Raw genomic sequence first — 14471 nt, 5'->3', positions numbered from 1 at the left:
CGGATTGTAGTTGGGGGCAATATGCTGACTCTGTAAACCGCTTAGAGAGGGCTGAAAGCCCTATGAAGCGGTATATAAGTCTAATTGCTATTGCTATTTCCGAGTCTTAGCCACTGAGCCACCGCACCCCAGATATAAAGCACGATGACGCAGTATATAAGTCGAGGTGGTATTGCTACGTGAGTGGGGCCACCCCTGTGAGTTTCTTGAGCAAATCTGCACTTTAAGTGCAGACCAATAATTATATCAGAATGTCATATTTCTCTTCCCACATCTGAATCCAGTAAGAGAAATGTGGTTAAAAATCAATATAATTATCATAAATATACAAAATGCCATCCACAGCATTAGAACAAAAGGAATGCAGCCTCCAGGATGAAATATCCAAATCACCATGCAAAAATGCTTTTTAAGAAAAAATTAACTTTATTGGAAAAACAGGACAGACGTGCATTAAAAGCAGCTATCGGGAGACAAATTCTGACATACTTCCTGACTTTTAAAACAAACAAACAAACACACACACACACACACACACACACACACAAAGAGGCAATCTCAATGGGACTTGCATCATGGGAGAGAAATTTGGCTACAGAAGATGAAGCCTAATGAGAAATGTAGGCAATCCTCAACTTACAACCAGTGATGTTCAAAAACATTGAAAAAAAGCAACTCATGCCCATTCTTCACACTTACGACCCCTGCAGTGTCCGCCATGGTGGCACGATCAAAAATTTGGACGTTGGGCAACTGGTTAGTATTTACGACGGTTGCAGTGACCTGGGATTACGCGATTCCCCTTCTGACAAGCAGAGTCAGCGAGGAAGCCAGATTACTTTAACAACCGTGAGACTAATTTAACCACTGCAGGGATTCATTTAACAACGGTGGCAAGGAAGGTCCTAAAATGGGTCAACGTTCACTTAACTGGTTTAGAAACGAGACATTTTGGGCTTAATTGTGGTTGTACCTCGAGTGATACCTCTAAACTGGAATGGGAATTGTAATTGTTGAACTTGCCAGTTTATTTTAATCTATATACTGTATATATAAAAATGGCTCTGTGTGTGTGTGTATGTTCCAACATAACTCTGCAATGCCTTAAGCAATTTCAACCAAACTTGGTACACAGATGACTTACTCTCTGGAAAAAAGTACTGTGGGAGTAAGACACCCCTAAATCCCCTTGGGGGTGTGTGTGTTATTCTGTTAAGATACCACCTGTTGTGCCTTAAAATGGCTTCTACTGCACAGCACAATGGAGTTGCCACGGTAAAGGGCTTCACAGTACTCCACAAGGGGGCTCCCTTTGGTAAAGGGAAAATCCAACATTAGAAATTATGTTTTGTCTGGACATTTTCCCGCTATAAATAAATACCCGGGCGACGCCGGGTTATCAGCTACTAAAAAATAAATTAAAACACCACTATTTTTCATCATCCCCCCCCCTCCAAATCCCCAATGATTTTTTATGCCACCAGGTGGTTTTCCACCTTTGGGTAATTGTTTAGAGTCACTTTAGCATGTACAAAGATTTCTCCTCAATTACAGGGGGCCTTAAGAGGCATCAGTAAAGTTAAGATGGCGCCGTCACTGTGACAGAAGCCCTGCCTCTTTCCTTTAAAGGTTGCATGGTGGTGGCCCCTTCTTGACGTTTTTTTTGCCCTTTAAAGCTATGCCGACTCAGCAACCATCCTGTCTAACGCCTTTGGGGGGGGGGGAATCCTGCTTCATTATCAGTTGAGGTTAATGATGCTGGTCTTTCTCTCGTGCAGCAACTTCAAGATGGAGGTGGACTTCAACTCCCAGAATTCCCCAGCCAGCCATGCTGGGAGTTGAAGTCCACCTCCATCTTGAAGTTGCCACAAGAGAGAAACAGAGATGAGTCTATCCTCCCTGGGAATTAAGCTCAGCCTTTCTTCTTCCAAGGGAGGAATCAAGAGCTGACGGGGAAATCCAAAAATGACATTCCCTGCTCACGACTCGAGACTTGAGGGAGGATGTTTTAGGAAGGAAAGAGAGAGGAAGGAGGCAGTTTACATTTCAGAATAAGAGTTAGAAGGGCCTTCAGAGGTCATCTAGTCCACCCCCCTGCCTGGGCAGAAGACTCTATCCATTTTCGCAACAGATATTTTGGGGGTCAATTGTGGTCGTAAGCCGAGGTCTACCTGTATATCATTCATCATTTTCTGAAATGCCAGAGAAGTACGGATATATTGGATACTATACCCCAGCGGTCCTGGCTTGGCCTTGTGCGGGGGGGTGAAAAGGGATGATTCGTGCTGTAGCGGATTCAAAAAGATTGACAACTACCTCCATGGAGCACAGGACGAGAGCAATTCAAATGGCATGAAGAGGCTCGGAGGAAAGGGAGTTTCAAGAGTCCTCAGACAGGGGTGTTCCCGGATTGGTTTTAGGTGTCAGCTGCATCCCTGGAATTTTTCTAAGGCTGTGATCACAAACACAAAGTCACAATGTTGCACAGGGCAAACAGTCCCAAGCATCTTCTTTGGACCAAGACTAAGTTGTTTGGTGTGCGGCATCCTGGGACCCCACAGTGCACTGTTTCACAACTTGAAGATGCATGGACTTCAACTCCCAGAATTCCCCCGCCAACCATGCTGGCTGGGGAATTCTGGGAGTTGAACTCCAAATATCTTTAAAAGTTGCCAAATAGTTGAGAAACACTGTTTTACGCGCTGTGCTACGGGCCCCATGACTAATAGGGGGAGGAGCTTAGAATGGAGGCCCAGAATCCAGTGAAATCCTCTCTTTTTAAACCCCTCCTCCCTGCTAGTCATGTGACCCAGAACATATGAGAGAATTGGAAGGGGGGGCTGCTCTTCTCTGCGCTCCCCAACCTTATCTAATTCATTTACAAACCAAGTTTTTCTTTCATCAGTGTCTGCCCTCAATTTGGTGACCAGCTGCTCCTTTTTCCAGAAATAATGGCGCTGACATACAATCTCCTTCCCATAATTTCTTTCTCAACTTCCATTGGGTTAGAAAAGAGGAACGACGACGGGCAGCGGGAACTGTCGGAGGGCCAAGTGACGGAAAGGCAGCAGGGAAGAGCAAGGGTATTTGGTAAACCGGTGCGTTTTTACTGGTGACGTCATTCTGTAAAACAGCGTATCTCAAAGTTGGCGACTTTTTAAAGACAGGGGGACTTTAACTCCCATGCTGGCTGGGGAATTCTGGGAGGTGAAGTCCACATATCTTAAAAGTGGCTAAGGTTGAGAAACACGGCCTTAAAACAATAACCTTAAGTTTGAGAAACACTGCTGTAAAAGTCAAGACACCAGTAGCCATTTTGAAGAGGGGGGTTTCTGTTTAATACTATCGGTGCCCTCAAACTGTTTCACAACTCTGCATATTTTATTGTTCAGGCTCTGTGTGTCCTTGGGAGGACCCTTCCATAAAGACCAATTTGGTTTGTCCCCAATAAATGACCATACCAACTGAACATGGCCATTCTCCCTCATCCCCGATTCCTCATGCGTGGATGACTGAGACTCAAGACACAACCTTCCAGCGAGGTGTTCCTTCCCGTTTCCTATTTTTGTTTCTCACAGTCATGGGACCTCTGATGTCTGGTAAGATTGGATCTTTGGCAGAAGCCTTGTCCGCAGTCCGTGCACCGATACGGCTTCTCTCCTGTGTGGATTCTCCGGTGGACAATCAGGTGCGCCCTCTGGCTGAAGCCTTGCCCGCACTCCACGCACGTATGCGGCTTCTCCCCCGTGTGGGTTCTCTGGTGCACCACAAGGTGCGTCCTTTGCGTGAAACTCTGGCCGCACTCCGCGCAAGCGTAAGGTTTCTCTCCCGTGTGGATCCTCTGATGCCGGATGAGGTTGGACCTCTGACTGAAACTCTGCCCGCACTCAATGCAGGTGTGAGGTTTTTCTCCCGTGTGGATCCTTTGATGGATCACCAGGTGTGCTTCCCAGGTGAAGGTCTGCCCGCACTCGGTGCACTGATGGGGCTTCTCTTTCGTGTGGATTCTCTGGTGAGCCACAAAGTTCTTCCTCCGATTGAAGGTCTTCCCGCAATCCAAGCACTGGCGCGGTTCTTCGCCCACGTGGATTTTTTGATGCCGGATGAAATTCGATTGCCAGTTGAACATCTTCCCGCACTTCATGCACTGATATGGATTGCCTCTCAGGTAGATCCTCTCGTGGCTCCTGTGGCCCGGCTCCAGGCTGATGCTCGCCCCATCATCTGAGCCATGGTGGTAGGAAGCCTTCTCCTCTGCGTGGACTTTCTGGTGTTTAATCAGGTGAGGGCTCTGGCGAAAACATTTCCCACAGTCAAGACAGGCGAAGGGTTTCTCCCCGGTGTGAATCCTCTGATGGCTGGTGAGGTTGGCTCTCTGATTGAACCTCTTCCCACAGTCGGAGCACTTGTGAGGTTTTTCTCGGGTGTGGATGCTCTGGTGTCTCAGAAGGTTGCCCCGGCGGGTGAACATTTTCCCACACCTGAAACACTGATAGGGTTCCTCTCCCATTGGGTCCTGTCTGACGCTCCCGGTCGGCTGATGGAGGGCACTGTCCCCCGTGTGAATCTTCTGATGCTTAAGAAGGTTGGATTTCTGGCCAAAGCTCTTCTCGCACTCAGAGCACTTGTACGGCTTCTCCCCCGTGTGGATTCGGAGGTGCCTCACCAGATTGGACCGCTGGCTGAAGCTCTGCCCACAGTCGACGCATTTGTGCGGCTTCTCGCCGGTGTGCAAGCGCTTGTGGATGATCAGGTGCGCCCTCCACCGGAAGCTCTTCCCACAGTCCGGACACCGGTACGGTTTCTCCCCAGTATGGATCCTTTGATGTGCATTCAGGTTGGTCCTCTGGTTGAACCGCTTCCCACATTCGAGGCATTTGTGCGGCTTGTCTTTTGTGTGGATGCTCTGATGCCGGAGGAGGTTGCCTTTCCGGGAAAAGACCTTCCCGCACTTGAAGCACTGACAGGGATTTTCCCCAAGGGGATCCCTGTCCAATCTCTTATGACTGGACCTCTGGCTGAGTCGCTTCCCATTAGCCGAGCGTCGGGGCGGCTTGTCTCCCAAATGGACACTCTGATGCTTGACGAGGTTGGATTTCTGAGTGAAGCTCTTCTCGCACTCCAGGCATTTGTACGGTTTCTCCCCGGTGTGGACTCGGTGGTGCCGAACAAGATTGGAAACCTGGCTAAAACTCTGCCCGCAGTCTACACACTGGTGGGGTTTCTCCCCGGTGTGGATCCGCTGGTGAATGATGAGATTTGCGCTCCGACTGAAGCATTTCCCGCAGTCCACACAGGGGTAAGGCTTCTCGCCGGTATGGAATCGCTGGTGTCGCATAAAACTGGTTTCCCATTTGAAGTTTTTCCCGCACTTTAAGCACTGAAATGTCTTTCCTCCCACGTGGGTTCTCTGATGCCGGTTGAGGTTGGATTTCTGAGTGAAGCCCTTCCCACAAATAGCGCACATGTGTCTTCGCTTTCCTGTTGGCGTTCTGTCCTCCAAGACACGCTCCCTGGAAATCCCGCTCTCGCCGAGAATGGCGTTGTTTCGTCTCTTGTCTATGGGGAATCTCTGCTCCCACCTTGATGCCTCTTGTTCTCCAAAATTTTCTTCTAGGACTTGAGTTTCGGCTTTTTCCAATAATGCTTCAAACACAGCCTCTTCATCCTCACTCTCCCACTTATCTGTCAAGATTAAAAGAGAGTGTTAGAAAAGCTAGAACTGAAAACAAGTGCAATGGTTGGAACAACACACTTTCATTTTCTGCGCTGATCCTTTTCTTCATGTAATGTATTTTTTGACATATGAGGTACTCCCCTCCCCCTAAAAGAGGGTAAAAATTTGGGTGCATCTTATAATCTGAATGTAGCCCCGCCCAATTGCTGGTCCCCACTCGCCGGCCTCTGCACACGTGCTCACAACCAGCAAACTAATGTGCGAAAGCTGACCAGGCTGTTTGCTAAGGATGCTAGCCAGATGAATACCGATGGATGCTGGCAGACAGAGTCAGATTTTTTTTCCTCCCCCAAAAAATTAAGGTGCGTCTTATACTCCAAAAATACGATTTATTTATTTTTTTGCCATTCTAATGTGTGACTACAATCAATTTAAGATCATTTAACCACAATTTGTTTCAGGGCAGCAAATTTTAATTTGAAAGCTATTGGCTTCCTGTTTCCTGAGGCTTTACATAATGTAAGAAACAGATATATAGTTGGTCGAAACAATGTAAAAAAGATGCAGAGACTCTGGAAAGAGTGCAGAGAAGAGCAACGAAAATGATTAGGGGACTCGGCGGAGGAGTCGGCTTCGTGCTTTTGGGAAGTCTAGGTCAGAATAGTAATAAAAAAATAATTAAAATAAATGAATACATGGTAAAGCATCCGTACCCAACCAGTTGGCCTGCTCTTGCTTGATTTCCCGGCAAGGCTGTTTTTCGCCAGTGTCATCTTCTCTCGAAAAACTCATTGCTACTTCTTCAAACTCTCCTAGTACCTGAAAGATAAAAAAGCAAGAATGTGGGTGGCTGCAATTCTGGCTCTTTGAATCAGAATGACGACTCTGGTCCTGGCCCTTTGGGGGTGTACCTCTAATGTCAGAACACCACACATTTGAACACGGCGGGTGTTTGCTGCACGACGGTGCAACTGTTTGATCAGGAAAGAAACTTCACCATAAATGCTGGGAACCTACTGAGCGTTTAGTGCGAGATCGGGAGAAGTGGCAAGCAGTGTTTCTCAAACCTTGGCAGTTTTGGGAGTTGAGGTCCACAATTCTTAAAAGTTGCCAAGTCTTGTCTACATTTGAAAGGTTCACCGACAAAAGGGCAAACGACAAAACCCCGCCCGACTAAACCGCGTTGCTGATGTCATCAACAGGGCGACAACAGGGCGGAGACAGAAGCACGCTGTAAACCCTAAACCTTATCCTTAACCTAACCCTAACCCTTAACCTAACCCTAAACCTAACCCTTAACCTAACCCTAAACCTAACCCTTAACCTAACCCTAAACCTAACCCTTAACCTAACCCTTAACCTAACCCTAACCCTAACCCTAACCCTAACCCTTACCTTAAGTTGAATCGGCTTTCTTTCAACGCACTATTTAAAGCGCCCTTCTTTCTCCGTGCTGGCTGTTGTCACTGCGTTGATGATGTCAGCGACGCGGTTTAGTCGGGCGCGGTTTTGTCATTCGCCCTTTTGTCGGGTCACGCATTCAAAGAATGTGGGACAAGAATGCAGGACTGAGAAATGTTAAACAGGCAGTAAGATCTGGAGAAAGACTGGAAAACTTATTCATGGGTTTAGTACAGGGGTATCAAACTGGCGGCCCGTGGGCTGGATGCATCACGTGCTGGCCACGCCCACCCCCATTTTAGCGAAGGGAGGGGAAAGTCGCGATATGTCATGTGACGGCGCGAGTTTGACACCCCCGAAGTGGGAAGGTCAGAAAGACCCAAAACTTTTCTGGGGAAGAGACTGGCTTGATCACATTTCAGGCTGTTGGCTCAACTGATATCCTTCAAGGGAAAAAAATCCAAAATCTCAGGCCCAAAGTTGATTGCTGACTGGAAAGCCCTATAAACTTTTTGTGTGAAACGGAGGGGGGAAAAAAGAACTTGTGATAGAGGCTTCTGATTAGGAAAAAAAAAAAATTACAGAAAAAATGAAGAGCCTGCTATCACCACAAAATAAGAGCTAAAGTTATACTTATAATTGCTGTAAAGAAAATTGGAAGCTATTTTTTAATATATTTTCTTTTTTCCCTACATTTTGATTTAATCTTGCTATTCTGCTTTTTCTTTATTTTAAATATGAATATCAACGATTCTAAATATATTGTCAAATATCATCTTTCTTTACTAAAACATTTCAGGCGCACGACCAGGTTGAAGTGTTTATCCCTCAGCTGAGGAGGCTGCATCCTCGAATTCGATTCCCACCATGGATGAATGGCTACAAAAACTGATGGACTTAACAGAGATGGCTAAATTGACCATTTTTGATCAAAGAAAAGAAGATAAGAATGTTTGTTTCTGCTTGGAAACCGCTTCTGGACTTTTTGCTTGAGGTGGAACAAATGAAACTGATTACCGTATTTGTTGGAGTATAAGACACACCTTTTTCCCTCAGAAAAGAGGGTGAAAATCTGGGTGCGTCTTATACACTGAATAGAGCATTTTTGGCCTCCTGAAACCCCGACCCCTTTGCAAAAATGGCCATGCATAGCCTTTAGGAGGCTTCCAGAGTGCTCCTGGGGGCTGGGGAGGGTAGAAATGAGCGAAAAATGGGCTGTTTTTTGCTCATTTTTGCACCCCCCGGCCCCCAAGAGCACTCTATAAGCCTCCTAATAATGCCTCTTTTTTTTTTTTGATAAAAAATGGGCCCGTTTTCATGAAAAAGTGGCCATTTTTGCTCATTTTTGGCCTCCCCAGCCCCCAGGAGCACTCTACAAGCCTCCTAAAGGCTATGCATGCCTTTTTTAAAAAAAAACAAAAAACGGACCTGTTTTCGGGAGGTCTGCAGAGTGCAAAAACTTTTTTTTAAAATTTGCCTCTTCAAAATCTTGGGGCGTCTTATACTCCGGTATGTCTTATACTCTGAAAAATAAGGTAAATTGATTTGTCATTATAGAAAAGGCTAGCTTATAAAAGGTAAAGGTTCCCCTCGCACATATGTGCTAGTTGTTCCGAACTCTAGGAGGCGGTGCTCATCTCTGTTTCAAAGCCGAAGAGCCAGCGCTGTCCGAAGACGTCTCCGTGGTCATGTGGCCGGCATGACTAAATGCCGAAGGTGCACAGAATGCTGTTACCTTCCCACCAAAGGTGGTCCCTATTTTTTCTACTTGCATTTGTTACGTGCTTTTGAACTTCTAGGTTGGCAGAAGCTGGGACAAGTAACGGGAGCTCACTCCATTACATGGCACTAGGGATTCGAACTGCCGAACTGCCGACCTTTCTGATCGACAAGCTCAGCGTCTTAGCCACTGCTGTGGGAAAGTTAAAAGCTGAGGTTCAATGTTAATGCTTTATTTTACTGCAGCAGAGGGAATTGGACAAAGTCAACACTTTTTTTCCACTTCCCCCTTCCCCCCTCTCTACTTTCTTCCCCTTCCCTTTCCCTCTGTGTCCTACTATCTGCTTCTGTAGTTTTGTATTTTATATTATAAACTAATAAAATGGGGGGGAAAGTAGCAGGAATTCTGGGAGTTGAAGTCCACACATGTTACAGTTAAGATTGAGAAATACTCAATCCACTTGTTGGTCCCTGATGGAACACAGTGAGATAGCAACAGCAATAGCATTTACACTTATATGCCACTTCATAGTGCTTTACATCAGCGGCCTCCAAAGCTTTAGGCACCAGGGACCAGCTCCGTGGAGAGAGCTTTTTCTGTGGACCAGAGGGGTGTGTGGTTTTGTGTGCTACCTGCATCCCATGGATGGGGCTTCGTTTGGCCTACTTTCTGGCATGCTGCAGCCAGAGGTGGGTTCCTACCAGTTCGTCAAATCTACCGAACCGGTTAGAAGAGGTTCCACCAGTGGACCCGGAAAGCAGGCCACACCTACAGAAGAGGTTCCAAAAATTTTTGAAACCCACCACTGGTCCTTGGATATGATTATTCTACACTATCAGGCTCTATTTATAAAACTCAGTGCCTCTGTGAAAGGTAAGGATGACTACTGCGTTTGTGGTGCAATCAGAACATTGCGTGTGTTGAAGTTGTTTTGACGCAAACCAAAGATGCCTTTTAAAAAACAAGTTTACATCCTATTCTTATGCATGCCAGTGCTGTGGGTGAGGTAATTTAAGGTGGTTCTGACAAGTGTCCTCGGCATCTTCATATCCAGTCACATGGGCAGCAAGCCACTCCTATCCAGTCACATGGGCGGCAAGCCACTCCCACAAAGGAGGCCACACCCACAGAGTAGGTTCAAACAATTTTTGAAACCCACCACTGGCTGAAACCCAGTGCCGGTCCACAGATCAGAGGTTAGAGACCCCTGCTTTGCAGCCCTCTCTAAGCGGTTTAGAGAGTTAGCGTATCGCCCCACCCCACAACAATCCGGGTCCTCATTGGACTGACTTTGGAAAGATGGAAGGCTCAGTCAACTTTGAGCCGGTCAGGATCGAACTGCCAACAGCGGGTAGAGTTATCCTGCAAGACTGCACTTTACCCCCTGTACCACTGTGGCCCTTATGAGATGAAGGACTGATGGACTCATCCCCAATTCCCCATTCCACCCCAGAACCCCCTCCCCCTTACTTCCTGCTTCCACCTCTCAGTCTCTTGCTGCCTCAGCAGATAGTCCTCCACCAAGGCCACCGCCTGGGCACAGGTCTCCGGCCCGCTTTCTCCTACCCAGCCCTGGATGTCCTCAGGCAAGATGGCCAAGAACTGCTCCAGGACCACCAGCTCCACCATCCGTTCTTTCGAATTCAGCTCCGGCTGCAGCCAGTTGAGGCACAGCTCCCGCAGCCGGGCGCAGACGTCCCAAGGCCCTTCTGCCTCCTGGTAGCAAAGCCAGCGGAAGTGTTGCCGATGCAGTTCTGCGCTGGGCGTCTCCTGGGCTTGGCCCTCTCCCTTCACTTCTCCATCCTCCCCTTGTTCGGCGGGGTCTGCATCCGAAATGGTCCTGAGGGGCCTCTCAGGTGGCAGAATCCCACCTGCCTCTTCTTGTAGGAGCTCTTCACCAGCCCTGGTTTCAGCAGGAACCGGGATCTGGGGGTGGCCCCACCCCGAATAAGGGGACTGTGTGTTCTTCAGGATGTCCCGCCATTGGGCTTCCCAACATGGCGACAGCCTCCCTTCCCCGAGGTCCCGCTCCGTTGGCTTGGCTGTCATCCGGCTAAAATGCTCCCCGACGGTGAAAGTTTGGACCACGTAAGGGCTCCTCCTGAACCGGGTTGGGCCGGCCAGCGCAAGGCTATTTCTTTCGAACTCCTCCATTTTGACTCCTTTTTCCACCCTGGTTTCGTACGGGTGGAGGCCCACAGAGGACACCTCCCGTCGCTCGGCCGCCATTTCGGCCTCGGCTCTGCTCAACCGCTCGCCTTCCCAGCCCAGCACTGGTTTCTTTCTGCGGACATGACCGAGGGGGTTGTGAGTCGACGTTTGGGCAAGTTCAGAGTGGTACTTACAAGGGACAGATGATGAGAATTTCAGAGCTTCTCACCTACAGGAAAACTGGGAGCGTCTTCTATCCAACCGACTTCCTCCTGAAGGACAGACAGAGAAACATGGATGAGGAGGAGGAAAAGTGTAACACTGAAGCAGCCACTCGCTGAATGGCAGAATCTAAGAGCAAGGGGCCTCTGAGGTCATCCAATCCAGCTCCTTGCTCAGCGCAAGAATCCAGATTAAACCATTCTTAGGAAGTCGCTTTGAGCAACCAGGAAAGAGAAGCCTAACAGCTGTCTGACGATACTCCCCACCACAAAATGGCTCTTACTTTTAGGAAGTATCTTCTCTTTTTTTTCCAATAAATTTTTATTATTTTTACATTTAATACAATGCAGTACCGTGAAGTCGAAGTGACCATTCATTCACATTATATACAGCTAGTCTCAACCATTGGCAATTAGCCTACTCAATACATTATCAATCCTTCTGTCCAATCGCAATATATACAGTTTGTTCCAGTCTTGTCACCTAGTCTTATACCAGTCATAAAATCTGTTCCAGACTTCAAAATATTCTGATTCCCCTTTATTTTTAAGTTCAAGAGTGACCCTATCTGCTTCCGCACAGGCCAACACTTTTCTGATTATATCTAACTCTGATGGTGTATTTTCTTTTTTCCAATATTGTGCATGTTATGAGCGCCGCAGTTAGTACATGTATAATTAAATAAAGTGTATCTTTCTTAAACCCCTCCGGTATTATACCTAGGAGAAAAATTTCCGGTTTAAACAAGATTTGGTCTCCCACCATTTGTTCTAACCATGACTGAATCATTTTCCAATAATTTTTTGCCTCATTGCACGTCCACCACATAGGATAAAAAGTGCCTGGTGGTTTTTTTACACTTAGGAAGTGTCTTCTAATGTTCTGTCAGGATCTGCCCGCTTGTCAGTTAAATCCATGGAATGGCGTGGAATGGAATAGAATAGTGTTTCTTTAGCAACTTTTAAGATGAGTTGGACTTCAACTCCCAGAATTCCACAGCCAGCAAGATTGGCTGGGGGAATTCTGGGAGTTGAAGTCCAACTCATCTTAAACGTTTCCATGGTTGAGAAATGCTGCGATAATTAAACAATAAGCTGACAACCCCTCCCCCTCCTCTGTGTGGCAGACCCTCAAATACTGGAGTACAGCTGTCATGCCACCCCCCCACAACTCCTTCTTTTCTCTAGAATAGCTATACCCAAATCTTGCAACCATTCATATTTTAATCCCCAGGCCTTTAATCATCTTAGTTGCTCTTCTTTGCACTTTTTCCAAAGCCTCAACATCTTTTTTGGGGTTCCACCACAAAACCGCGGACGACAAAATCACGGTCGACGAAAGCGCGCATTTGACGTCATCACAGCGTGACGAAAACATCGCACTGTGATCGAAAAATGTAAAAATAAAGCGAAAACCTTACCCTAACCCCCCCAAACCTAACCCTAAACCTAACCCTAAACCTAACCCTAAACCTAACCCTTAACCTAACCCTAAATCTAACCCTAAACCTAACCGTTAACGTAACGCTAAACCTAACGCTAACTCTTAACCTAACGCTAAACGTAACCCTAACGCTCTAAACCTAACCCTAACCCTTAACCTAACCCTAACCCTAAACCTAACCCTTACCTTTATGTGAATCGGCTTGCTTTAATTTAATTTTTATTTCAATTTTTAATTTTTTTCGTCGCGCTGTGATGATGTCAAATGCGCGCTTTCGTCGATCCCGCTTTTGTGGACCGCGGTTTTGACGGGTCACGCTTTTTTTGTAACGTGGTGATCCAAAGTGGATGCAGTATTCCAGGTGTGGCCTTACTAAGGGTTTATAAAGCAGTACTAATACTTCACGTGATTTTGTTTCTGTGCCTCTATTTATACAACCGAGGATTGTATTAGCTTTTTTCGCTGCTGCCACACACAGCTGGCTCGTGTTTATGTATTCTAAAGACACGCTGCTTGCCAAGTGCCCACATTTTTGCTCACATGACCACGGATGTGGCAACGGTTATAAATGGGAGGACTGACTGGAAGTCACTTTTTCAGCACTGTCACTTGAAATGGTGACTAAAGAAATGATTGGAAGTCAAGCGCATCTCGTTTTTGTTCCAATTCTGCTGTTAGGGCTGCCTTGGTTGAAAAGGGGAAGTTTCTGTTTCCCTTCAGCCTCGGTTCATACGGACATCTGTGGCTTCCGCCAATTTTTCCCTGGTTACAGATGACTTGTGGGAAAGAGGATCTTTGAATTTAATTGGCACAGTATTTTAAATCTGAAATGCTCTGAACATCAATGAGAACGTATGTCGGGCTGGCTTGCACTGCAGACCAAATACTAGTTATACCAATGTTGTATTTTTCTTTCCTCAGTTGCATTTGACCATGTTTATTTATATTCTCAATGTTCCACCCCTGTCAAATGGGAATATTTACGGATCAGCTGCAGAAAGGAGCAATTGTGAAACCCTGTTATGACCTAAACTTCCCCAGCAGCACGAAGCCGAGTCCTCGTCCCGATAAACCCCTTTTATTTAATTTACATTGAATTTCTCTTCAGCAAAATTCCCGGCCCACAGTCCGTCAAGATAGTTCAAAATCACCGACTTTATCAGGCTTGGAGAGTGGCCGGGCCGGTATCTTTCAGACACCCGCAATACTTGGCAAGAATGGAGGAATGAACTAATTGTCTCCTGCAAACTCCACTCCCCCTTCGCTCCTCTTTTATTTCACCTGGGAGGGGCCATTCATCGTCCACCTGTGGCTTTACTCCCAAGTCGACCCCTGTTCTTCAGCTGTTTCCTTCGTCTGGCAACTCTGTGCATGCGCACACTGGGATCAGGCTCCAGCTGTTTCTCTGCCTCACTGATGTCTGACTCTGAAGGCAACTGATAACTGGCATACGGCCCTGGCCCCCTCTCTGCCTCCGACACAGAGCCCTCCTCAGAGCCTTCCCCAGACTCCAGGACTGGCCCATCTTCCTCCCCAACCTCCTCACTGTCCGAATCTGCTGCCAGCTCCGCTGGCCACTGGTGGTCCATAAAAATCCCATTGATCACACGGAGAATCTGAGCCTATGACCTTTAATGTGTTACAAACCGCAGCTGCTCATGGAATATAAAAAAAATCAAATAGCAATAGCAATAGGAATAGCAATAGCAGTTAGACTTATATACCGCTTCACAGGGTTTTCAGGCCTCTCTAAGCAGTTTACAGAGTCAGCATATTGCCCCCAACAACAATCCGGGTCCTCATTTTACCCACCTCGGAAGGATGGAAGGCTGAGTCAACCTTGAGCTGGTGAGATTT

General features: G+C 46.9%; 1 protein-coding gene across 1 annotated transcript; it reads right to left on the bottom strand.

The window, feature by feature from the left end:
• Positions 1 to 406: 406 nt before the first annotated feature.
• LOC106538886 (uncharacterized) lies at positions 407 to 11098 on the bottom strand. The gene is made up of 3 exons (XM_087711163.1): positions 10269 to 11098; positions 6391 to 6496; positions 407 to 5685 (listed from the first exon to the last, which is right to left on the bottom strand). The coding sequence occupies exons 1-3, from the start codon at positions 11025 to 11027 to the stop codon at positions 3560 to 3562; spliced, it is 2991 nt and encodes a 996-aa protein (XP_087567289.1). The 5' UTR covers positions 11028 to 11098; the 3' UTR covers positions 407 to 3559.
• Between the last annotated feature and the right edge of the window lie 3373 nt (positions 11099 to 14471).

This window comes from Thamnophis sirtalis, unplaced genomic scaffold (genome assembly GCF_051295495.1).
Source record: "Thamnophis sirtalis isolate CommonGarterSnake01/CBP01778 unplaced genomic scaffold, rThaSir2_p1.2 scaffold_3, whole genome shotgun sequence".
NCBI lineage: Eukaryota > Metazoa > Chordata > Lepidosauria > Squamata > Natricidae > Thamnophis > Thamnophis sirtalis.
The sequence above is the reverse complement of the archived record's forward strand: the minus strand, read 5'-3'. Positions and strand labels throughout refer to the sequence as shown.